General features: G+C 52.4%; 1 protein-coding gene across 2 annotated transcripts in view; it reads left to right on the forward strand.

The window, feature by feature from the left end:
- Positions 1–2,412: 2,412 nt before the first annotated feature.
- sugct (succinyl-CoA:glutarate-CoA transferase) overlaps positions 2,413–25,743 on the forward strand; it is a 44,523-nt gene continuing 21,192 nt past the window's right edge. Inside the window, exons 1-12 of one of the 2 annotated variants that reach the window (XM_088013301.1) lie at positions 2,414–3,057; positions 3,594–3,639; positions 3,707–3,780; positions 3,865–3,950; positions 4,977–5,027; positions 5,114–5,234; positions 5,528–5,619; positions 5,692–5,835; positions 7,341–7,436; positions 18,113–18,184; positions 18,363–18,460; positions 18,540–18,642. In XM_088013301.1, coding sequence (XP_087869427.1) covers positions 2,925–3,057; positions 3,594–3,639; positions 3,707–3,780; positions 3,865–3,950; positions 4,977–5,027; positions 5,114–5,234; positions 5,528–5,619; positions 5,692–5,835; positions 7,341–7,436; positions 18,113–18,184; positions 18,363–18,460; positions 18,540–18,642 — 1,116 coding nt within the window. In that variant the 5' untranslated portion in view covers positions 2,414–2,924. Of the gene's footprint in view, positions 3,058–3,593; positions 3,640–3,706; positions 3,781–3,864; positions 3,951–4,976; positions 5,028–5,113; positions 5,235–5,527; positions 5,620–5,691; positions 5,836–7,340; positions 7,437–18,112; positions 18,185–18,362; positions 18,461–18,539; positions 18,643–25,743 lie in introns of both variants that reach the window. The other variant, XM_088013302.1, reaches the window with a different exon arrangement.

A 25,743-nucleotide genomic window follows, 5' to 3' on the forward strand; every position in this document is an offset into this window, starting at 1 on the left:
AGGGAAGGGAAATCATTTATTAAGAGTAAAGAAATGGAAAAATGGCAAAAAAAGGTGGAATGAAGATAAGAAAGGAGAAGATTATATGAAGTACAAAAGTCAGTATTAATTAGAAATATTGAGAGAAACAGAAGGGAAGAAATAATAATGACCAGATTATGACATACCTATTTAAATGATATTTTATATTTAATAGGGAAGAAAACTAATGATAAATGTGAAGGATGTGGAGAGAAAGAACATGTAGAACATGTGAATCTGAAAGGCAGAATTTGAAGGGAATGGTTGGAAGGACAGTTCAGGCATGGAGTCTGGAAGGAATATTAGGAAATGAAGGAAACATAATGGATATTTATAGATTAAGAAAAGCATTATTTATTTTTCTTCAAAATACAAGAATAATAATAATCTACTGCTGACAACCAGGACTTTCTGACCAGCAGTTGTGACACACAAACGGGCAAACGAGTGGTTAAACTTTCTGCTAAAGCAATTGCTGATCAGTTAGATCGATCATCAAACTGATCAAGTTCAAAATGGAGATGTTGTCACTATTATGCATAAGCAAAATGAAATAACTGCTGCACTTGTGCATCAACAGCGTCTTACTGTCTTTACCACCACGAGACATTCCTGTGTTTGAAGGAGATCCATTTCAATATAAAGCTTTCATTAAAGCGTTTGAACAAGGAGTGGAAAACAAAGCCAGTGAAGCTGACTGTATTATTTGGAGCAGTTCACTGCAGGACAGCCTAAGGAACTGGTCCGCAGCTGCCAGCATATGGATCCTGAACGTGGCTACATTGTAGCAAAGGGTCTTCTGCAGGAACATTTTGGAAATGAATACAAAATAGTAACTGCTTATATAAACAAAGCTCTGAACTGGCCATCAATAAAACCAGAGGACGTTAAAGCTCTACAAGCTTATGCTTTGTTTCTACGAGGATGTTGCAATGTGATGGAAGAACTTCATTATATGCAGGAGTTGGATATGCCAAGTAACATGAAAATGGTCATTTCTAAGCTGCCATACAAACTCAGAGAGAGATGGAGGGCTGTTGCTCATGATATTTTGGAGTCATACGACCACAGAGCTCATTTTATTGATCTGGTTGTATTTCTGGAGAAACATGTGAGGATCTTGTCTGATCCAATTTTTGGTGACATTGAAGTGTATGCACCACAACATACAGCTGGCCTGAGGTCTTCCAGCAGCTTCAAGCTACAGCCAAGAATCAGAAGTAAAGGGAGTAGTTTTGCTACCACAGCAACATCAGTGGATTACTCTGAAGATGGATCAAAGACACAAAGGCCATACTGTCATTGTTGTTCATGTGCTCACTTTATGGATAAATGCCAACAGTTTAAAAACAAGAAACACAGAGAGAAAATCCGTCTTTTGAAGGACAAAGGGATTTGTTTTGGATGCTTGTGTACTGGTCACATCAGCAGAGATTGTAATAAACGTTTAATCTGAAATTTGTGACCAACGACACCCAACTGTGTTGCATATTCCAAAGGCAAATTCTGAGCCTGAACCAATAAGAGCCAACAGGAGTTAATTTAACAATTTTTCATGTTCCCATTTTCATTTGTCCAATTTTAATTTTTTCCCTTTTTTGTTTACCCATTTTTCATTAATCTATTTTTCATTTAACCACTTTTCAATTTCCCTTTTTCATTAAGCCATTTTTTTATTTATTTTTCATATATCAATTTTTCCATTTCCCATTTTCATTTATCTGTTTTTCATTTACCCCTTTATCCATTTTTCATTATTCAACCACTTTTCAATTTCCCTTTTTCATTAACCCAATTTTTATTTATTTATTTTTCATATTATCCATTTTTCAATTTCCGCTTTTCATTTAGTATTTTCCTTATTTATTACATTCTATTTTCCCGCAAAACTCGGGAAAAGGGGGAAAAGAATAAATGCAAATGAGGAGAGGCACGTCATCAGGCTACAACTTCCCCAATTGGTTGGTTAGCGTCACACCGTATTTTGCTTCAAGAAAGATGGCGACCTACCGGGTTATCAATAAGCTGAAGCGACTCTAAACCTCTCCTACCTTTTTACTGTATAATCAACCTGTTGCCGTGGCAACCGCCTGAGTCCCACAAACCCAGCAGAGATGAGCTAAAAACACAACGGATTCAGTCCGTTAAGATTTTAGGTTTTCAGGCTTCATATTTATTTCTCCTTAAAAAGCCTCTCCTCTCATGAACACAGCGGTGGCTGATTAGCCCATTTAAACTTATGCTCTGCTCATCAGGGTCTTTGAGTCCCTTTTTACTTTTGTAATGGTACCGAAATGCACAGAAAGGCGCAACACCTTGTTTAATCTGGGAATAAATAAATGTATAAATTAACAAATATAAATGGGAACAAAACTGACAATTACTTATTTATTTAACTAATTTTTATTTATTTCACTCATTTTTTTCATTTATTGATTTATTTTACTCATTTGTTTATTTATTTCACCCATTTATTTATTTATTTAATTTTGGCTGAAATGGCTCTCCATACTTAGAGGCCTAAGAACACTGACATGCTGAACAGGTTGTTACCACCAGGGAGAGAACTAAAACATGCAGGATGCTGGTGTTCTCGAGAACCCACTTTGGGCACCACTGATCTAGATGATGTATTTCTAGTAACATGCAGGTTAAAATGCGGCTTCTAAAACTGAACAAGTGAGATGATTTTATTCTGTAAATGTAACTTTGAGTGTAGGAAATGTTGAACTTTGATCATGAATCATTAAGTTTTATCCATGAAGCAGTTCTGACAGGAGTTAAACTGTAAACCATCTGTTAGTTAAAGATTCAAAACAAACCCACCTCATTTGATTTTACTTTGAAAGTCTGTTACCGGAAGTGATAGCGTGGTTTCAGGCTGATGCTAGCAGGGTTTGAAGATGTGTGAAAGCTTCAGGGCTTTACGCAGCGTCCTCAGGGCTCGGTACCGTTCGGGCTTCAGAGCGCTCCTCCAGCGGAACCAGGCTCCAAAGTATCCGGACAGCAGTCGGAGAAGCTCGGTCACAAACTCAGGTACTGCTCCGGAGTTGCTGCTAGCAGGCTAATGGTAGCATCTCTGGTCGGGGGTCAATCAGCTCATTGAAATATGGATCGGAACCAGCAGGTATCCGGACAGGATTAGGACCAGAACATGTTTATGACTTTATTAAATGAATGCGTCCCTTTAAACTGATGCTGGTTAAAGATTCTGGCCTGTTCAAGGTTAGCTTTAAAGCAACTGGAAACAATACGTCAGCCCGTCCGCCATGTTGAGAAAGGCAAGTTCTCCTGCTGTTAGAGGATTATCGTTATTGATGACTTAGTTTATAATGATTTATGATGAAATTCAGTTATAAACAATAAAATGTTAATTCTGTACTTTAAGGTCCTTCGGACAAAAAATGTGAGGGATTTTATTTAACCGAAGAAAATATAAATTTCAGTTAAAATAACAATATAACTTTAGTTTTTAAATCAGGTTAATTTTTGTTAATATTTAACTTTGGATGTAAAACTTTTTCTGTTTTTTTCTAAAGCAATAACTTGGTGGTGTTTTTAATATGCTGCAGGAGCTGCTCGGCCACTAGAGGGCGTCAGAGTGCTGGATCTGACCAGGTGAGCTCCGCAGGCCGCTGCTGGTTCTGGTCCACCTGGAGGCTGACATGTGTCTGGGTGTGTGCAGGGTTCTGGCTGGTCCGTTTGCCACCATGATCCTGGGAGACCTGGGAGCCGAGGTGATAAAGGTGGAGAGGCCAGGTGAGCGCCCAGGTGTGTTCTGGGTAGTGGCTGAAGGACTGTGGGAAACCTGACGGTTGTAGATGTGGTGGTTCTGTTGGACAGGTGGAGGAGATGACACCAGAACCTGGGGTCCGCCCTTTGTTGCCTCAGAGAGTGTCTATTTCCTGAGCGTCAACCGGAACAAGAAGGTGAAATTGCCCTGCGATAACAGAATATATGATGCAACCTGAAATTAAAATATTAGCCTCTTAACTCGCGTATTGTTGTTTTTCTTTGTTCATCTTGATGAAGTGGTGCCGTTTGGTAAATGTGATGACAGAGCCATGAACACGTCTACTTGGGCCCTTTGAGTTATTTACAGATTCTGAAAGTGTCCAAGTTACCAATAATGTCATGGAAATAAAAAAAAGAAATTGTTCTTTACTACCAAGTGTTATGTGCATTAACACTAATGCACATAACACTAGTTATGATTTGTGATTTAGAAGCACAATTAAAGAAAAATGGACTAGAGTTGCTTTAGCAGAAGCAAAAAATAATTTTCTGCACCATTAAGTATAAAAATAACAAATCTCTATAAATCGTATTTAATTTAATAATTTTTAATTAAATAAAAATTACAATAGCTGTTGACCTGAAAGCAGAGCATAATTCATTACCAAGCAAAGTCATAAAAACAAAGAAGAGTTCTGACTGAGTCGATTCCTACCGCATGGAGCCGTTCAAAGGAGTCCATTCGCTAGCGAATGACAGCAGCTTCAGATTCCTCTGGTCAGATAATATCCCTGTAGCTTTTCTGTTGAGAACCCGGTTTTAAACCAGTTCTCCATTATTTTTAACTCAATCCTTTGCTAAGCTAGCTGTAGCGTCACTTTGGGCTGACGTCACGGCAAATAAACGGTCGTTTACATGCAGTACCGGGCGGACCACTAGGGGGCGCCTGCAGACCACCGGTTTGAAAAAGACTGATCTGGTCTGACCTTTGACCTCAACCCAGTTCAGATCCCTCTGTGTTGATTAATTTTGTTAAATTTAAAACAAAAGGATAAAGAAAATTAAACAATTGTAATAAATAAATGAAAGATGAGGATTTGGAAAACAGGCAGATTTCTGCTGTCCATGTTCCACATTAAGTTTGTATTTCCATGTAACAGCCTGAGTGCAGGGAGCTCAGCTGAGTTCATATGGATCTGATCCACATTCCTCTGTTCCAGAGCATCGCAGTGGACCTGAAGCACCGGAGAGGAGCAGAGGTCATCCAGCAGGTACCGACCCGAGAGGTCACCAGGCATGGACTGTATTCACGGTGTGTGTTCACATTCACGGTGTGTGTGTGTGTGTGTGTGTTCAGCTTGCAGGTGTGTGTGACGTCCTGGTGGAGAACTTCCTGCCTGGGAATCTTCCTCAGTTGGGTTTAGGATACGCTGAGCTCAGCAGAATCAACCCAGGCCTTGTCTACTGCTCCGTATCAGGTACAGAACCTGACCTGGACTAGGATCTGGATCTGTACCAAGTCTGTGTCTCGGTTCTAATGGTTCTGATGATCCAGATCCATGGATCCGTCTCCAGGTCCTGGTCCAGTTTCGTGTATTTTCCAGAACTTTCTGTAACTTCCTGTTCGAGGCCGACCTTCAGCAGCAGATTACTAGGAATGAACCCAGCTGGGTTCTGGTTCTGAACCAGTTGCTGACCCTATGTCTCTGTGTTCTGGTTCTGAACGGTTCGGACCCGGTCCAGTCGGTGACCCAGTGTCTCTGTGTCTCAGGTTACGGCCAGACGGGCCCTCAGGCCCGGAGTCCAGGCTACGACTCCATCGCCTCGGCCGTGTCGGGGATGATGCACATCACCGGGCCGGAGGTCAGAGCTCTTTCTGGATCAAACCGGGTCAGAACTGGCGCCAGGTGATCCCATGATGCTTTGCTCCGGCAGGACGGGGAGCCGGTACGTCCCGGCGTCGCCATGACGGACCTGGCCACGGGGCTGTACGCACACGGAGCCGTCATGGCCGCCCTGCTGCACAGACAGAAGACAGGAAGAGGAAGTCACATCGACTGCAACCTGCTGTCTGCTCAGGTACCACTTCCTGTCTGTGACATCACTTCCTGTTTCCAGGTAACATGAGACTGAGCTGGGTTTTCCTCCTGAACTCCAGTGAGTGAAGCTGGCAGGAAAAAGGAAGCAGGAAGTCCAGTGAGTGAAGCAGGAAGTCCAGTGAGTGAAGCAGGAAGTCCAGTGAGTGAAGCAGGAAGTCCAGTGAGTGAAGCAGGAAGTCCGGCCCCATGTCTTTGATCCGTAGCCGCCTGCTGCAGTTGTCTGCCTCTCATGTCTCCTGACTGCAGCTGGTTTTTCTCCCTAATGGCGTCTCGGTTCCGGCCTCCACATGTGCAGCGGTGCTGCCGCCTCTCTTGTGGCTTCCTGCAGTTTAAACAGAACAGGGTTCTGATGGACAGAACCACCCGGAAAGCTTCCTGCTGCGTCATGGCGGCCCTACCCAGCACCTCTCATGGTTTCCTGCTAATCACCAGAAACTGCCGCAGAAATATGACAACAAGCCGACATGATGAAGCCATCAGAGTCTGACGGAGCCGGGTCATCGGCCCGGATGGATCAGTTCTGGTCCTGAGCCGGACCGGAGAGGATCCATTTCTGGGTTCTGATCGGCTTTACAGGCCCAGACGTCATTCTGCTGAACGTTTTGACCACCATAATGAAACGTGACTCAGTCTGACTCAAACTGAGGAGCGAAGATTCACCAAACAAAATAAAATCCACAATAAAATGAGTTTTTACCAAATTCACTGATATGAATGAGCAGGAAAAACTCCAGACAGACAGAATGAACCTGACTGAAACACCAACATCGTCCAAAACCAGAAAAACTCAAAGCTGAGCCACTATGAAACGAGAGAAGAACGTTTCTTTCCGTTCAGTCATCAGCTGGTTGAGGCCTGTGATGACCATTTCTAGTCTGAAACATGAAAGCAGGAGCCGGTCAGACGGCTGGAACGTTTAAATCGACCAGGTTACTGAATCGAATTATTTAATCTGATTAAAGCGTTTTGTTCATGTAGACGTAGAAACTGAGTCATCCGGGTCAGATGGACAAATATTAACTAGCAAAGATGGAGATTTTCCATGCATCCATTTTCTACCACCCTGGTCCCCTAGGGGGTCAGGAGGAGCTGCTGCCTCTCCAGCCAACGTTCCGGGCGAGAGGCGGGGTCACCTGGACAGGTCGCCAGTCTGTCGCGGAAGATGGAGATTTTCCTTTTTAAATGTTACAAAAACATGAGATTCTTTGTTTTACATTGCAGTTATTCAAAGATCAGCCGTGTAAATCATCAATGTTCTGCTGAACCAGCACTCTGGATTCATGAACCTTGAACAGGAAGTTTCTGATGCAGCAGAAAGTTTCTGTCGTCACGGTTACATGTAACCACAGCAACGCTCCCATCAACAAGTCGTATCAAAACTAAGAGGAGACCATGAACTGTAGCACTTGGACTCCAGATGAGCATGCTGGTCTGCTGGGTCAGAACCGGTTCAGGGTTAACGTCTCCGTCTCCGTCCCTGTCCAGGTGTCCTGCCTCAGCCACATCGCTGCCAACTACCTGAACGCAGGGAAGGAGGCCAAGCGCTGGGGGACGGCCCACGAGAGCATCGTACCGTACCAGGTAACCTGGGGGAACCTGGGGGAACCTGGGGAACCTGGAGAACCTGGAGAACCTGGGGGAACCTGGGGAACCTGGGGAACCTGGAGAACCTGGAGAACCTGGGGGAACCGGGGGAACCTGAGGGAACCTGGAGAACCTGGGGGAACCTGGAGAACCTGGGGGAACCTGGGGAACCTGGAGAACCTGGGGGAACCGGGGGAACCTGAGGGAACCTGGAGAACCTGGGGGAACCTGGGGAACCTGGAGAACCTGGGGGAACCTGGAGAACCTGAGGGAACCTGGGGGAACCTGGGGGAACCTGGGGAACCTGGGGAACCTGGGGGAACCTGGAGAACCTGGGGGAACCGGGGGAACCTGAGGGAACCTGGAGAACCTGGGGGAACCTGGGGAACCTGGAGAACCTGGGGGAACCTGGGGGAACCTGGAGAACCTGGGGGAACCTGGGGAACCTGGGGGAACCTGGAGAACCTGGGGAACCTGGGGGAACCTGGGGAACCTGGAGAACCTGGGGGAACCTGGAGAACCTGGGGGAACCTGGGGAACCTGGAGAACCTGGGGGAACCTGGAGAACCTGGGGGAACCTGGAGAACCTGGGGGAACCTGGGGGAACCTGGAGAACCTGGGGGAACCTGGAGAACCTGGGGGAACCTGGAGAACCTGGGGGAACCGGGAGAACCTGGGGGAACCTGGAGAACCTGGGGAACCTGGGGGAGCCTGGGGAACCTGGAGAACCTGGGGGAACCTGGGGGAACCTGGAGAACCTGGGGGAACCTGGAGAACCTGGAGAACCTGGGGGAACCTGGGGAACCTGGAGAACCTGGGGGAACCTGGGGAACCTGGAGAACCTCGGGGAACCGGGGGAACCTGGAGAACCTGGGGGAACCTGGAGAACCTGGAGAACCTGGGGGAACCTGGGGAACCTGGAGAACCTGGGGGAACCTGGAGAACCTGGAGAACCTGGGGGAACCTGGAGAACCTGGAGAACCTGGGGGAACCTGGAGAACCTGGGGGAACCTGGGGAACCTGGAGAACCTGGGGGAACCTGGAGAACCTGGGGGAACCTGGAGAACCTGGGGGAACCTGGGGGAACCTGGGGGACCTGGGGGAACCGGGGGAACCTGGGGGAACCTGGAGAACCTGGGGGAACCTGGGGGAACCTGGAGAACCTGGGGGAACCTGGAGAACCTGGAGAACCTGGGGGAACCTGGGGAACCTGGAGAACCTGGGGGAACCTGGGGAACCTGGAGAACCTGGGGGAACCGGGGGAACCTGGAGAACCTGGAGAACCTGGGGGAACCTGGAGAACCTGGGGAACCTGGAGAACCTGGGGAACCTGGGGGAACCTGGAGAACCTGGAGAACCTGGGGGAACCTGGGGAACCTGGGGGAACCTGGGGAACCTGGAGAACCTGGGAAACCTGGGGAACCTGGAGAACCTGGGGGAACCTGGAGAACCTGGGGAACCTGGGGGAACCTGGGGAACCTGGAGAACCTGGGGGAACCTGGAGAACCTGGGGGAACCTGGAGAACCTGGGGGAACCGGGAGAACCTGGGGGAACCGGGAGAACCTGGGGGAACCTGGAGAACCTGGGGGACCTGGGGGAACCTGGAGGACCTGGGGGAACATGGAGAACCTGGGGGAACCGGGAGAACCTGGGGGAACCGGGAGAACCTGGGGGAACCTGGAGAACCTGGGGGACCTGGGGGAACCTGGAGGACCTGGGGGAACATGGAGAACCTGGGGGAACCGGGGGGAACCTGGAGGACCTGGGGGAACATGGAGGACCTGGGGGAACATGGAGAACCTGGGGGACCTGGGGGAACCTGGAGGACCTGGGGGAACATGGAGGACCTGGGGGAACATGGAGAACCTGGGGGACCTGGGGGAACCTGGAGGACCTGGGGGAACATGGAGGACCTGGGGGAACATGGAGAACCTGGGGGAACCGGGGGAACCTGGGGGAACCTGGAGAACCTGGGGGAACCTGGGGGAACCTGGAGAACCTGGGAGAACCTGGGGGAACCTGGAGAACCTGGGGGAACCTGGAGAACCTGGGGGAACCGGGGGAACCTGGAGGACCTGGGGGAACATGGAGGACCTGGGGGAACATGGAGAACCTGGGGGAACCGGGGGGAACCTGGAGGACCTGGGGGAACATGGAGGACCTGGGGGAACATGGAGAACCTGGGGGACCTGGGGGAACCTGGAGGACCTGGGGGAACATGGAGGACCTGGGGGACCTGGGGGAACCTGGAGGACCTGGGGGAACATGGAGGACCTGGGGGAACATGGAGAACCTGGGGGAACCGGGGGAACCTGGGGGAACCTGGAGAACCTGGGGGAACCTGGAGAACCTGGGGGAACCTGGAGAACCTGGGGAACCTGGGGGAACCTGGGGAACCTGGAGAACCTGGGGGAACCTGGAGAACCTGGGGGAACCTGGAGAACCTGGGGGAACCGGGAGAACCTGGGGGAACCGGGAGAACCTGGGGGAACCTGGAGAACCTGGGGGACCTGGGGGAACCTGGAGGACCTGGGGGAACATGGAGAACCTGGGGGAACCGGGGGGAACCTGGAGGACCTGGGGGAACCTGGAGGACCTGGGGGAACATGGAGGACCTGGGGGAACATGGAGAACCTGGGGGACCTGGGGGAACCTGGAGGACCTGGGGGAACATGGAGGACCTGGGGGAACATGGAGAACCTGGGGGACCTGGGGGAACCTGGAGGACCTGGGGGAACATGGAGGACCTGGGGGAACATGGAGAACCTGGGGGAACCTGGAGAACCTGGGGGAACCGGGAGAACCTGGGGGAACCGGGAGAACCTGGGGGAACCTGGAGAACCTGGGGGACCTGGGGGAACCTGGAGGACCTGGGGGAACATGGAGAACCTGGGGGAACCGGGGGGAACCTGGAGGACCTGGGGGAACATGGAGGACCTGGGGGAACCTGGAGGACCTGGGGGAACATGGAGGACCTGGGGGAACATGGAGAACCTGGGGGACCTGGGGGAACCTGGAGGACCTGGGGGAACATGGAGGACCTGGGGGAACATGGAGAACCTGGGGGAACCGGGGGAACCTGGGGGAACCTGGAGAACCTGGGGGAACCTGGGGGAACCTGGAGAACCTGGGAGAACCTGGGGGAACCTGGGGGAACCTGGGAAACCTGGGGAACCTGGAGAACCTGGGGGAACCTGGAGAACCTGGGGAACCTGGGGGAACCTGGGGAACCTGGAGAACCTGGGGGAACCTGGAGAACCTGGGGGAACCTGGAGAACCTGGGGGAACCGGGAGAACCTGGGGGAACATGGAGAACCTGGGGGAACCTGGAGAACCTGGGGGACCTGGGGGAACCTGGAGGACCTGGGGGAACATGGAGAACCTGGGGGAACCGGGAGAACCTGGGGGAACCGGGAGAACCTGGGGGAACCTGGAGAACCTGGGGGACCTGGGGGAACCTGGAGGACCTGGGGGAACATGGAGAACCTGGGGGAACCGGGGGGAACCTGGAGGACCTGGGGGAACATGGAGGACCTGGGGGAACATGGAGAACCTGGGGGACCTGGGGGAACCTGGAGGACCTGGGGGAACATGGAGAACCTGGGGGAACCGGGGGAACCTGGGGGAACCTGGAGAACCTGGGGGAACCTGGGGGAACCTGGAGAACCTGGGAGAACCTGGGGGAACCTGGAGAACCTGGGGGAACCTGGAGAACCTGGGGGAACCGGGGGAACCTGGAGAACCTGGGGGAACCTGGAGAACCTGGGGAACCTGGGGGAACCTGGGGGAACCGGGAGAACCTGGGGGAACCTGGAGAACCTGGGGGACCTGGGGGAACCTGGAGGACCTGGGGGAACATGGAGAACCTGGGGGAACCGGGGGGAACCTGGAGGACCTGGGGGAACATGGAGGACCTGGGGGAACATGGAGAACCTGGGGGAACCGGGGGGAACCTGGAGGACCTGGGGGAACATGGAGGACCTGGGGGAACATGGAGAACCTGGGGGACCTGGGGGAACCTGGAGGACCTGGGGGAACATGGAGGACCTGGGGGAACATGGAGAACCTGGGGGACCTGGGGGAACCTGGAGGACCTGGGGGAACATGGAGGACCTGGGGGAACATGGAGAACCTGGGGGAACCGGGGGAACCTGGGGGAACCTGGAGAACCTGGGGGAACCTGGGGGAACCTGGGGGAACCTGGAGAACCTGGGAGAACCTGGGGGAACCTGGAGAACCTGGGGGAACCTGGAGAACCTGGGGGAACCGGGGGAACCTGGAGAACCTGGGGGAACCTGGAGAACCTGGGGAACCTGGGGGAACCTGGGGAACCTGGAGAACCTGGGGGAACCTGGAGAACCTGGGGGAACCTGGGGAACCTGGAGAACCTGGGGAACCTGGAGAACCTGGGGGAACCTGGAGAACCTGGGGGAACCTGGAGAACCTGGGGAACCTGGGGGAACCTGGGGAACCTGGAGAACCTGGGGGAACCTGGAGAACCTGGGGGAACCTGGAGAACCTGGGGGAACCGGGAGAACCTGGGGGAACCGGGAGAACCTGGGGGAACCTGGAGAACCTGGGGGACCTGGGGGAACCTGGAGGACCTGGGGGAACATGGAGAACCTGGGGGAACCGGGGGGAACCTGGAGGACCTGGGGGAACCTGGAGGACCTGGGGGAACATGGAGGACCTGGGGGAACATGGAGAACCTGGGGGACCTGGGGGAACCTGGAGGACCTGGGGGAACATGGAGGACCTGGGGGAACATGGAGAACCTGGGGGACCTGGGGGAACCTGGAGGACCTGGGGGAACATGGAGGACCTGGGGGAACATGGAGAACCTGGGGGAACCTGGAGAACCTGGGGGAACCGGGAGAACCTGGGGGAACCGGGAGAACCTGGGGGAACCTGGAGAACCTGGGGGACCTGGGGGAACCTGGAGGACCTGGGGGAACATGGAGAACCTGGGGGAACCGGGGGGAACCTGGAGGACCTGGGGGAACATGGAGGACCTGGGGGAACCTGGAGGACCTGGGGGAACATGGAGGACCTGGGGGAACATGGAGAACCTGGGGGACCTGGGGGAACCTGGAGGACCTGGGGGAACATGGAGGACCTGGGGGAACATGGAGAACCTGGGGGAACCGGGGGAACCTGGGGGAACCTGGAGAACCTGGGGGAACCTGGGGGAACCTGGGGGAACCTGGAGAACCTGGGAGAACCTGGGGGAACCTGGAGAACCTGGGGGAACCTGGAGAACCTGGGGGAACCGGGGGAACCTGGAGAACCTGGGGGAACCTGGAGAACCTGGGGAACCTGGGGGAACCTGGGGAACCTGGAGAACCTGGGGGAACCTGGAGAACCTGGGGGAACCTGGAGAACCTGGGGGAACCGGGAGAACCTGGGGGAACCGGGAGAACCTGGGGGAACCTGGAGAACCTGGGGGACCTGGGGGAACCTGGAGGACCTGGGGGAACATGGAGAACCTGGGGGAACCGGGGGGAACCTGGAGGACCTGGGGGAACATGGAGGACCTGGGGGAACATGGAGGACCTGGGGGAACATGGAGAACCTGGAGGACCTGGGGGAACATGGAGGACCTGGGGGAACATGGAGAACCTGGGGGACCTGGGGGAACATGGAGGACCTGGGGGAACATGGAGAACCTGGGGGAACCGGGGGAACCTGGGGGAACCTGGAGAACCTGGGGGAACCTGGGGGAACCTGGGGGAACCTGGAGAACCTGGGAGAACCTGGGGGAACCTGGAGAACCTGGGGGAACCTGGAGAACCTGGGGGAACCGGGGGAACCTGGAGAACCTGGGGGAACCTGGAGAACCTGGGGAACCTGGGGGAACCTGGGGGAACCGGGAGAACCTGGGGGAACCTGGAGAACCTGGGGGACCTGGGGGAACCTGGAGGACCTGGGGGAACATGGAGAACCTGGGGGAACCGGGGGGAACCTGGAGGACCTGGGGGAACATGGAGGACCTGGAGGACCTGGGGGAACATGGAGAACCTGGGGGAACCGGGGGGAACCTGGAGGACCTGGGGGAACATGGAGGACCTGGGGGAACATGGAGAACCTGGGGGACCTGGGGGAACCTGGAGGACCTGGGGGAACATGGAGGACCTGGGGGAACATGGAGAACCTGGGGGACCTGGGGGAACCTGGAGGACCTGGGGGAACATGGAGGACCTGGGGGAACATGGAGAACCTGGGGGAACCGGGGGAACCTGGGGGAACCTGGAGAACCTGGGGGAACCTGGGGGAACCTGGGGGAACCTGGAGAACCTGGGAGAACCTGGGGGAACCTGGAGAACCTGGGGGAACCTGGAGAACCTGGGGGAACCGGGGGAACCTGGAGAACCTGGGGGAACCTGGAGAACCTGGGGAACCTGGGGGAACCTGGGGAACCTGGAGAACCTGGGGGAACCTGGAGAACCTGGGGGAACCTGGGGAACCTGGAGAACCTGGGGAACCTGGAGAACCTGGGGGAACCTGGAGAACCTGGGGAACCTGGGGGAACCTGGGGAACCTGGAGAACCTGGGGGAACCTGGAGAACCTGGGGGAACCTGGAGAACCTGGGGGAACCGGGAGAACCTGGGGGAACCGGGAGAACCTGGGGGAACCTGGAGAACCTGGGGGACCTGGGGGAACCTGGAGGACCTGGGGGAACATGGAGAACCTGGGGGAACCGGGGGGAACCTGGAGGACCTGGGGGAACCTGGAGGACCTGGGGGAACATGGAGGACCTGGGGGAACATGGAGAACCTGGGGGACCTGGGGGAACCTGGAGGACCTGGGGGAACATGGAGGACCTGGGGGAACATGGAGAACCTGGGGGACCTGGGGGAACCTGGAGGACCTGGGGGAACATGGAGGACCTGGGGGAACATGGAGAACCTGGGGGAACCGGGGGAACCTGGGGGAACCTGGAGAACCTGGGGGAACCTGGGGGAACCTGGGGGAACCTGGAGGACCTGGGGGAACATGGAGAACCTGGGGGAACCGGGGGGAACCTGGAGGACCTGGGGGAACATGGAGGACCTGGAGGACCTGGGGGAACATGGAGAACCTGGGGGAACCGGGGGGAACCTGGAGGACCTGGGGGAACATGGAGGACCTGGGGGAACCTGGAGGACCTGGGGGAACATGGAGGACCTGGGGGAACATGGAGAACCTGGGGGACCTGGGGGAACCTGGAGGACCTGGGGGAACATGGAGGACCTGGGGGAACATGGAGAACCTGGGGGAACCGGGGGAACCTGGGGGAACCTGGAGAACCTGGGGGAACCTGGGGGAACCTGGGGGAACCTGGAGAACCTGGGAGAACCTGGGGGAACCTGGAGAACCTGGGGGAACCTGGAGAACCTGGGGGAACCGGGGGAACCTGGAGAACCTGGGGGAACCTGGAGAACCTGGGGAACCTGGGGGAACCTGGGGAACCTGGAGAACCTGGGGGAACCTGGAGAACCTGGGGGAACCTGGAGAACCTGGGGGAACCGGGAGAACCTGGGGGAACCGGGAGAACCTGGGGGAACCTGGAGAACCTGGGGGACCTGGGGGAACCTGGAGGACCTGGGGGAACATGGAGAACCTGGGGGAACCGGGGGGAACCTGGAGGACCTGGGGGAACATGGAGGACCTGGGGGAACATGGAGGACCTGGGGGAACATGGAGAACCTGGAGGACCTGGGGGAACATGGAGGACCTGGGGGAACATGGAGAACCTGGGGGACCTGGGGGAACATGGAGGACCTGGGGGAACATGGAGAACCTGGGGGAACCGGGGGAACCTGGGGGAACCTGGAGAACCTGGGGGAACCTGGGGGAACCTGGGGGAACCTGGAGAACCTGGGAGAACCTGGGGGAACCTGGAGAACCTGGGGGAACCTGGAGAACCTGGGGGAACCGGGGGAACCTGGAGAACCTGGGGAACCTGGAGAACCTGGGGGAACCGGGGGAACCTGGAGAACCTGGGGGAACCTGGGGGAACCTGGAGAACCTGGGGGAACCGGGGGAACCTGGGGGAACCTGGAGAACCTGGGAGAACCTGGGGGAACCTGGAGAACCTGGGGGAACCTGGAGAACCTGGGGGAACCTGGAGAACCTGGGAGAACCTGGGGGAACCTGGAGAACCTGGGGGAACCTGGGGGAACCTGGGGGAACCTGGAGAACCTGGGGGAACTTAATTTTCTGTTGCTGCCATGTAGATCACAGATTCTAGCTGGTCATAAAGTCAGGCTGAGCAGAAGGAAGAAACACTGCCACCTGCAGGTGGGAGTTAGCATTGCATAAACTCAATGCTTTTCACCATTTCTACAGAGAATTTGTGATAAACTCAATTATACATTAGTAATTGTGGAATAACATAATGGAGGGACTCGTCAGTGAAACCTTAAATCTGTTTCCCTCCTGATGGTCCGGTCGACCCGGTTCTACTGGAACCAGAACTTCACCATCTGCTCCACCTCCAGCTGCTGTGGTTCTGAGTCAAACCAACCCCGCAGGGTTGTGGGTCAGATTACCAGGTTCTGATCTGAAACTGGAAACGGAAAAGAACGTTCCTCTGTGAGGAAGACGACGTTCCTCTCGGTCGCGGCGGTTCAGGTCTCCCAGCAGATAAACTGTCAGTTCCTCCTCAGGTTTCTCTCCCTGTGAACTCGGCTCAGCCTCCATTCTTGTGGTCTTCTTCTCTGTCCAGCTCCCCGATCTAAACCTGCTGTGAACCGCCTTTCCCATCATGCAGCGCTCCTCCCTTCCTGGCCCGGAGCTGAGCGGATGAAAGCGCTGCGGCGGCTTCAGAGATCACAGCAGTCTAAACAACAGGATTAGTGGTTCTGTGGTTTCTGCAGGAGTCCAGACTTTCACATCTTGATCCTGCAGAACTGAGACACCAGACGTCCTCAGCGCTCAGGGAGGGACATCTGAAGATGTCCTGATGTTTGACCTTGGACATGATGCGACAGCTGTTCAGGTCCTTGTCACGATCTGATCCAGTGAAAAACATTAAAAATCAGATTTTTGATGCTGAATGAAGATGCTGGAAGTCGGTCCTTGATAACAGTTCAATGAATAAATGAACCACTGAAGTCTGACGAGAGGATCTGAACCCGTTTGTGGGTTCTGATCCTGTCAGAGTAGAGACAAAAACTAGACATGTTCTGTTACTGGGTTCAGATCAGCAGGCTGTGAAGCAGTTGAGGGCAACATTAACAGAGCCAATGAACTCAACCTGATCCAGGAGGATCCAGATGGATCCTGGATCCGTCTGAATCCTCCTGGATTCAGATCTAGGGTTCTGACTCGGATCATCTGATCCAGGAGGATTCAGATGGATCCTGGGTCCGTCTGAATCCTCCTGGATTCAGATCTAGGGTTCTGACTCGGATCATCTGATCCAGGAGGATTCAGATGGATCCTCCTCTCTGTGGGATATTTTTACTCCAACCAGATTTAACTGGTTTGATTTAGAGTCTCCACTCCTTACTTTGACTGGACCTGGGGTCTCTGCTCAGTTTGCTGCTGAACTCTGACACAGACAGGAAGTGAAAGTTCTGAGGGGTCCATAAGTTCTGCAGAACCTCAGAGTGGGGGTTCAGCCAGCAGGGGGCGCTAGCCTCCCCACCGGGACCCGTCTGCAGCCCAACATGTCCTCCATGTCCCCATGTGGACCAGGTTACCCACAATCCCCCAGGGCAGCAGATGAAAGCAGTGCTGCGGCGCCGAGCGTCCAGATGCTGGCGGTCTGCAGACACCGAGGGGGGGAGGAAGAGGATGATGACTACGATGAAGAAGATGAAGAGGCCTCTGTTCCTGCAGGTTCCTCTGGAGGTTCTTTTTTCATTAAATCTCGGCTCAGTAAATTTCAGCTCCGCCTGCAGGGAGCAACCCGCCAGAGCTTATGACCCGGTTCTGACCCGGTTCTGATGCTGATGAATCTCCTCAAAGGTCAGATGAAGATCGCTCAGAGGAAGCAGAGACAGTTCTGACCTGGCTCGGTACTGGATCTGGTTCTGATGGGTTAGCAGGTTCGTTTATCAGAACCAACGGCGGTTCTGAGTGAACCTGAGCAGCTGTCAGAACCTCTCTGGTTCTGTGAGGTTCTGTCACGTTCTCCCCGTCCAGATCATCAGAAAGAAGTGCTTACGGTCTGTTTGGACCAGAACCTGTTCACAACCGCTAGTGGTGTGAACGGGTTCTGACATGGTTTCATGTCTGAATGTTTTTAGAGTTTTGTTTTCTGAACCTCCAGGTTCTGGTTCTGATCCAGATCTGAACTGCATTATAGTTCTGAAACTCTCTGCAGGTTCTGTGAGACCGCTAGCTAAAGTGTTAGCTCTGCTAACGCTAATAGAGCTAATCATAAATATTAGCTTCAATGTGACTTCAAAATAAGAGCATGAATAAGAACAGAAAGTTTAATAAACATCCAAATCAAATTAGCGCTTTAGAGTTTATCCACTTTAAATTAGCTAAGCTAAGTACGCTAAATGTTTCCAGAGCTAACACTAAACTCTAAAATTAGCTTTAGCTGATTAGCAGAAGTTTTCCCACCACTGGTGGAAAGTTTTCAGACAGACTCTGATGAATAGAGTCCAAGTTCTGGTTCTGGTTCTGATCCGGGTCAGTCTGTGGCTCCTCTCAGTGTCTGCTTTGTGTCTGCAGGGCTTCAGAACCAGAGACGGACACCTGGTTCTGGCTGCAGCCAACGACAGGCAGTTTGTCACGGTGTGCCAGGTGGGTTCTGTTCAGCTTGGCTCGGTTCTGACCCATTTCCTCAGATAGTTCTAACTCTGTTCTACTAGACCTAATGACCCTGGGTTCTGGTTCTGGTTCCAGACTGGTTCTGGACCGGGCCACTGCATTGAAACCCTATGTTGTCACACAGTTTAACTCTGTCTGTTTGGACCTGCAGGTTCTGGAGCTGCAGGATCTCGCTGCCAACCCAAACTACAGAACCAACCAGCTGAGGGTCCAGAACCGGAAGCAGCTGCTGCAGATTCTGTCCCAGAGGTTTTGTTTATGCCGTTAGTTGGACCCGATCTGGGCCCGTGTGGCGGCCGGGTCACCATCTGGTTCTGTTTGTCAACAGGTTCATGCAGCAGAACTCTGCTGATTGGCTGAGGAGGTTCCAGGGCTCAGGTGTTCCGGTCGGACCAATCAACAGCATCCAGGAAGTGTTCTCCGAGCCGCAGGTCAGTGCTGGGATGGGCGTGTCCCGAATTTTCCTGTCCCTCATGGACGTCTGGTTCTGATCGGGTTCTGATCAGGCTGGTAGGTTCTCTATGGAGATGAACTGGACCAAATGTTTGCTCATAAAAAGTCTTTAAAACAGAAAAAAGTTCAGAACTGTTCTCACCTTGAGAGGAGGCGGGGCCTCACATGGAAGGGGCGGGACTTCAATGCCAAGGGGGCGGAGCCTCTTGGAGGATGATGGGAAATCGTTTAATCCAGAACAGCTTTCTGGATGAAAACATGTCACCATGGCAACTGACAGGCTGTGATCACATGACCAGCTGGTTGTCCTGTAACTGAAAGGTCAGAGGTCGTGCTGCGCTGCGTTCTCCTGTAGTTATTTACCCATGAATCAGGTGATTCCTGTGTTTCCTGATTTATGATACCATGTTTCTCCGTACAGATGGTTGGGTTCTGACTGGGTTCTCACCAGGGACTACAGAAACTTTAAACCAGTGGTCCCCAAACTACGGCCCGCTGGCCGGATCCGGCCCGCCTCCACATTTGGTCCGGCCCCCTGAACAATACCAGAGAGCATTTAGATTTTTTTTCATATACCGTATTTTCCGGACTATAAGCTGCTACTTTCTTCTTAAACTTTGAACCATGCAGCTTATATGTGGATTTTTCTTCAACCACCAGGGGGCTCTATAGCAGGAAGTGAATCATTGGAAATCAAAATTGGAAATAAAAGAAGAAAGCACCATTAAAACGGAATTAGGTTTTAGTAGGGAATTGAAATTTGAGAATGTTTCTGATCAGTTAAACAGCATTGAGGGGAAAAAGAAGATTTTTCGTTTTTTTAAATACTGGGATCATTATGAGAATTTGAGGCGTAGATATTAGGATCCAGTAGATGGCAGTAGTGCAACAATAATGGCTGCCGTTGGACTCTAAAGAAGAACAAGCAGCAGAAGAAGAAGAAGAAAGCGGCCATTTTCATTTAGCACATGCTAGTAGCAACACGAAGGATCAGCACTTTTACTGTTACAGTTACTGTTCAGAAACTACCGTAATCAGTTCAGTTAAATCTAAACTTGGCACCTTTTTCTTTTTCAACCGTAATAAATGTGATATTCAGTTGACCTGTTGTGACTCAGATGTTGGCTGTCTCTGCTGCTGCTGCATCGCTGTGGAAAACCTGGAGCGGCAGAGAAATCTGAGGCTTATAGTCCGGAAAATACGGTATTTATTTCATTAATAGTGTTATTATTTATTTCCTGACTTTTGTTCTATGAAGAACCCAGAGAGGGTTATTTGATTGTTCCTTCTGGAAAACAATACATTTTTACATCTAGGCTCCTGCAGTCGTCACACTTTTTCTGTTCTCGGCCCCCAGCAGAGAAGGGGAAAGTTATGTGACCCTCACAGGAAAAGGTTTGGGGACCCCTGGTTTAAACTGTCCCTCCATGTCCCAGTGCTGAATCTCTGAGCCCGCCTCTTTCACACTAACTCCCGCTCTGAGCCAATCGGAGGGCATCATGGGTCAGTAGCCCCTCCCCTCTGTTGTTCTCCTTCTGAACCTCCATCTAGCCACAGGGAGGCCCTGCAGAGGTCATGGAGGAGGGGTCAGGCTGCATGTGGGTCTCTGATGGTTCTGCTCGCTCCGTCAGTCGGATCAGAACCGTCCACATCCTGTCCCTCAGCTCATCTGAGTGCAGGACAGCAGCTCCCAAGACCACCTGCTGCTGCACGTTAAACCGTGACTTTGTGTGTGTGCGTTTGTTTGTAATACCTTGTGGGGACGATTTTCCTGACATATACTACGTTGTGGGGACCAATTGGTCCTTGTGGGGCCCGGAGCCTGGTCCCCACGAGGGGAAACCCTGTTTATGGGTCAGGGGTCAGAGTTAGGGCTAAGGTATGAATTGAGTTTTGGTTGGTTAGGGTTAGGGAAAGGGTAAAGGTCAGGTTTAGGCTGTAGAAATGAATGGAAGTCAATGGAAAATCCCCACAAAGATAGCCAGACAAACGTGTGTGTGTGTGTGTGTGTGTGTGTGTGTGTGTGTGTGTGTGTGTGTGTGTGTGTGTGTGTCAGACCGGCCCATCTGCCTCTCTGAGCTCCAACTTGTTTTCCACCAACTTTCTCTGTAACTGAGCCCAGGCTGGTTTCTGAGAGGTCCTGGATGTTTCATTAAGGCAGAGTGAGGCATGCTGGGAAATGAAGGCAGAGCCCGTCATCCTGAACTGGGTCTTTGTTCTGGTTCTGGTAGAAAGGCTGGGATCTCCCAGCAGCTGCTGCAGAGAAACACAGCCAGAGAAGAACTGATTCTTTTTACCTCCAGAGGAAATCCTCCTGCTGGAACCCAACATGGATACCTGCTGGTTCTGGAGCTGCTGGGTCGGGATGGTACAAGGTCCAGTTTCATTCATTTCAGTTCATTCTGATTCAGTTCAGTTCCAGATCTTTCTGGCTTTATTTCTGGAGGAGCATTTGAGTTGTCCCAGCTGGCAGCAGAGGTGCGTTGGATAAATCCACCTGGAGCATCTCGGCTGCACTTCCTGTCTTCGTCTGTAGCGACAGGAAGCTGTGGGTTCAACCCTTAATGGCTCTGCTGGCGCCTTGCTGATGGGAACTAGGCAGGATGCTGGTTCTAAATCAGGATGCTGTTGCGTTTTGCTCCTGGTTCTTCGGGTTTTGAACCGGCCTTCCAGTCCAGAGTTAAACTGGATGAGACCAGTTCGCAGAGCTGAAACTCCTGACTGGATGGTTTTTAGGGATGGTTCTGGGTAAAAGTCCAAATGTTTAGATTGGTTCAGAAGGTTCTGCTGCTTCTCCTGAACTGAAACGATGATTTCAGGTTTTCAGTGTATCAATGATTCGTTTGGGTCCGTGAACCCAGAGAAACTCCAGGAATCCAAAACGCTGTATGCTCCGACCTCGAATCAACGCTCCACCTCAATGCTGGCTGATTTCTCCAGGAGTTTAACCTTTGACCCCTGCTGGATGAGCCGGGTCTCTTCCTGTGGTGTTCCTCAGGTCGTGTTTGGACCTTCTGCTGCCGGCAGCTCTGTTTGCTCTCCGCTGTGGAAAAAGCTTTATTAGCGTCTGGATCGTGTCGCCTTCCTGCCGGCTGTCAGCCTCCTGGAGCCGGTTCCAGCTGGAGGTGAGAGCAGAGGCAGAGCGGCATCCATCATGAGCAGCAGACGGAGCGCTGTCCTCAGTCTGTCAGCAGGTGGACATAAAGGAGACGGAGGCGAGACGGAGAGCTCCTTAATGTGCGATTAGCACCAGATTTATCAGGGGTGGCGGCATTCCTCTGCAGCCGTACTCATCCTTCACCGTGCTGAAGACCGGAACGCCGTAGGGAACGCCCCGGGGGACACCCCAGGGAACGCCGTGTGGGACGCCGTGGGGAACGTTATAAGGAACGCTGTAGGGATCACCCCAGGAAACAGAGAGTGCCTCAGGGAACGCCCTGGGGGACACAGAGCGCCCTGGGGACCCCGCTGACCCAGACTCAGAGCAGTGGTTCCCCTCCAGCTGATGGATCGCCTTTCCTAACTGCTGGATCGCAGCAGCGGCATTCTCCTGGTTGTTGTTGGAGCACTGCGTCAGGATTGGCTGGATTTAGAGTCCTGCTGACAGAAACCTGAAGCTGACCTGGATGGACTGCAGGATGACGACCCAACGCTCCGGGGAGACATGGCTCTGCTCCGGATGAGAGCCAGCCTAATGGAGACGGAGCTGGTCTGGGACCTCTGGTGGACACAACGGGCTTCAGACATTAACGATCCAGATAAAACCATTAACATCTCAGACCTTCATGATGGAGACAGATGGAGGACAAAACTCAGACCCACTGAGGGACATGTGGACCTTCTGCGCTTCCTCATTAGAAACCTGACCAGCAGGTGGCAGATTCATTTAGGTCCTTCATAAATCAGCAGAAGAAGAAATGCTGAACCTGGTTCCATGAAGCGGTTCAGGAAGAATCTTCCTCACTGAGGAAACGGGTCCGTTCAGTCCGGTCTGGTCTAGTTATACCTGCAGGCCTCCCTGTCTCCTCCTCCATCAGTGTCTTGGTTCTGGTTCAGGCCCAGCTGTGTGGTTTTCCTCTGGCGGTTTGGAAGGCGTTCAGCTTGTTCCTCTGCTGTGAATCTGAGGCTGAGCAGATAAATGGCGGCTGTGACATCACGGTGAGCGGCGCTAGTGCTGAGTGAGCGGATCGTAACTCAGCAGCAGAGGGAGTAAAACCAACATGTGAGCAAGATGTTCCTCTGCTCGGCGGGAGATCCATCACTGCAGATAGCAATGCCAGATGATCCCGTCTGACGGCTCCACTGTGTGGGCCGGCCGCAGCAGATTTATGGGTCCGCTCAAAGGTCCGCCAGCCACACGGATCTCCTACTGAGTCATTTAGCAGAACCTGGAGGTTCTGAAGGCTGAGGACAACATGGAGCTAGTGGTGGCGCTGTAGCGACGCTTCCGCAAGGAGATGCAGCAACAACGAGCTGAAACCATGGAAACCAAAGAGACATAGCAACAACAACAACCTGAAACCATGGAAACCAAAGAGAGGTAGCAACAGCAACGAGCTGAAACCATGGAAACCAAAGAGACATAGCAACAACAACAACCTGAAACCATGGAAACCAAGGAGACGTAGCAACAACAACAAGCTGAAACCATGGAAACCAAGGAGACGTAGCAACAGCAACAACAACGAGCTGAAACCATGGAAACCAAAGAGACGTAGCAATAGCAACCAGCTGAAACCATGGAAACCAAAGAGACGTAGCAACAGCAACAACAACAACCTGAAACCATGGAAACCAAAGAGACATAGCAACAACAACAACCTGAAACCATGGAAACCAAAGAGACGTAGCAACAACAACAAGCTGAAACCATGGAAACCAAGGAGACGTAGCAACAGCAACAACAACGAGCTGAAACCATGGAAACCAAAGAGACGTAGCAATAGCAACAACAACGAGCTGAAACCATGGAAACCAAAGAGACGTAGCAACAGCAACAACAACGAGCTGAAACCATGGAAACCAAAGAGACGTAGCAATAGCAACAACAACGAGCTGAAACCATGGAAACCAAAGTGACGTAGCAACAACAACGAGCTGAAACCATGGAAACCAAAGAGACGAAGCAACAGCAACGAGCTGAAACCATGGAAACCAAAGAGACGAAGCAACAGCAACGAGCTGAAACCATGGAAACCAAAGAGACGTATCAACAGCAACCAGCTGAAACCATGGAAACCAAAGAGACGTAGCAACAGCAACCAGCTGAAACCATGGAAACCAAAGAGACGTAGCAACAGCAACCAGCTGAAACCAGTCCACTGGCCTCTGCTGGAACAATGTTATAATTATCATGATCCAAGTTCAGAAGATCATCCATTTCTTTGTGTTAATCTGGTTTTCAGCGATCGGGCTGATCACTGAAAACCAGCGATCAGCCCGAAACCTGGGAGTAGAGATGACCTCTGAACCTTCAGAGCCACATTAAGACAGTCACAAAGTCGGCCTTCTATCACCTGAAGAACATCTCCAGGGTCAGAGGACTGATGTCTCAGTGAGATCTAGAGAAACTCATCCAGGCGTTTATCTTCAGCCACATTGATTACTGCAGCAGCGTCTTCACAGGTCTGACTAATAAATCAATCCTCCAGCTGCAGCTGATCCAGAAGCTGCTGCTGCTGTTCTCACTAAAACCAGGAAGACAGAGCACATAACACCAGCTTTAAAGTCCCTACACTGGCTCCCTGTAGCTCAGAGGATAGACTTTAAAATACTGTTAGTTTATAAATCACTGAACGGTTTAGCACCACAATACATTAAAGATCTGTTATTGCTGTACCAACCGTCTAGACCCCTCAGATCTTCTGGTTCTGGTTCTGCTCTGCATCCCCAGAACCAGAACCAAACGAGGAGAAGCAGCATTCAGCTTCTATGCACCACAGATTTGGAACAAACTTCCAGAAAACTGTAAAACAGCTGAAACACTGAGAGCCTTTAAATCTCAACTTAAAACCTGTTTAGAGCTGCTTATGGCTAAATTAGGGTTAGAGTGTGGGGTTTGATGTCTTTGATGTTTTTAATGTTTTTATCTTTAGTTTTTATGTTTTCGATGTTTTAAATTTTTTTATCTTTACTTTTCATCTAGTTATTAACTTATTTTTATTTCTCACACTGTCTATGTAAAGCCCCCCGGAAAACGTCCCAGTTCAGCGAATCTATATCTAGGGGTGTGAGAATCCTTGTTAAATGACGTTTAACTAAAGTCCTTCGGGGTTTAGAGTCCCAGTTGACGGTGTTTCAACTGAAAACCTAGACCCAGCCAGCATGCCTAGGTGGGCCCCATGTGGGGGAAAGGGGGGCTGATATGGGTCCCATATGGGTTTGTCCCCGGGTTCCACGATGGCCCCACATGGGTTTGCCCGTGTAGGGCCAGAGCCCACATGGGCCCTATATGGTGGTGGCCCCACATGGGTTTGTCCATTTAGGGCCCATGTAGGGCCCTAAATGGACAAACCCATGTGGGGCCATCGTGGAACCCGGGGACAAACCCATATGGGACCCATATCAGCCCCCCTTTCCCCCACATGGGTCCCACCTAGGCATGCTGGCTGGGAGAGGTTGGAGTCCCTGTCAAACGGTGTTTTTGACTAAAGTCCCAGAGGGTTGGAGTCCCAGTTAAACGTTTAACTGAGTCCTAAAAGGGGTTTTAATGTTTTTATCTTTTTTTAATCTTTTTCAATATGTCTTTCTCTTTCTCACCGTTTATTCAATGTCGCATGCTGTTTTTATTTTAATTATGTAAAGCACTTTGAAATGCCTTGCTGTTGAAATGTGCTATACAAATAAAATTTGATTGATTGATTGATTTCACGCAGAGCGATCACTGAACTGTTTGAGTAAACAAACAAACGAAAAGTTCTCTGAGCTACGGACCATGACTGGAAGGAAATGGTTCTAGATCCATCCATCCATCCATTTTCTACCACTTATCCCGGGTCGGGTCGCGGGGGCAGCAGCTTCAGAAAGGAGGCCCAGACTTCCCTCTCCCCATCCACTTCTTCCAGCTACTCCGGAGCTGG

This window comes from Poecilia mexicana, unplaced genomic scaffold (assembly GCF_051168715.1).
Source record: "Poecilia mexicana isolate PSO_F unplaced genomic scaffold, ASM5116871v1 scaffold_15, whole genome shotgun sequence".
Classification (NCBI taxonomy): domain Eukaryota; kingdom Metazoa; phylum Chordata; class Actinopteri; order Cyprinodontiformes; family Poeciliidae; genus Poecilia; species Poecilia mexicana.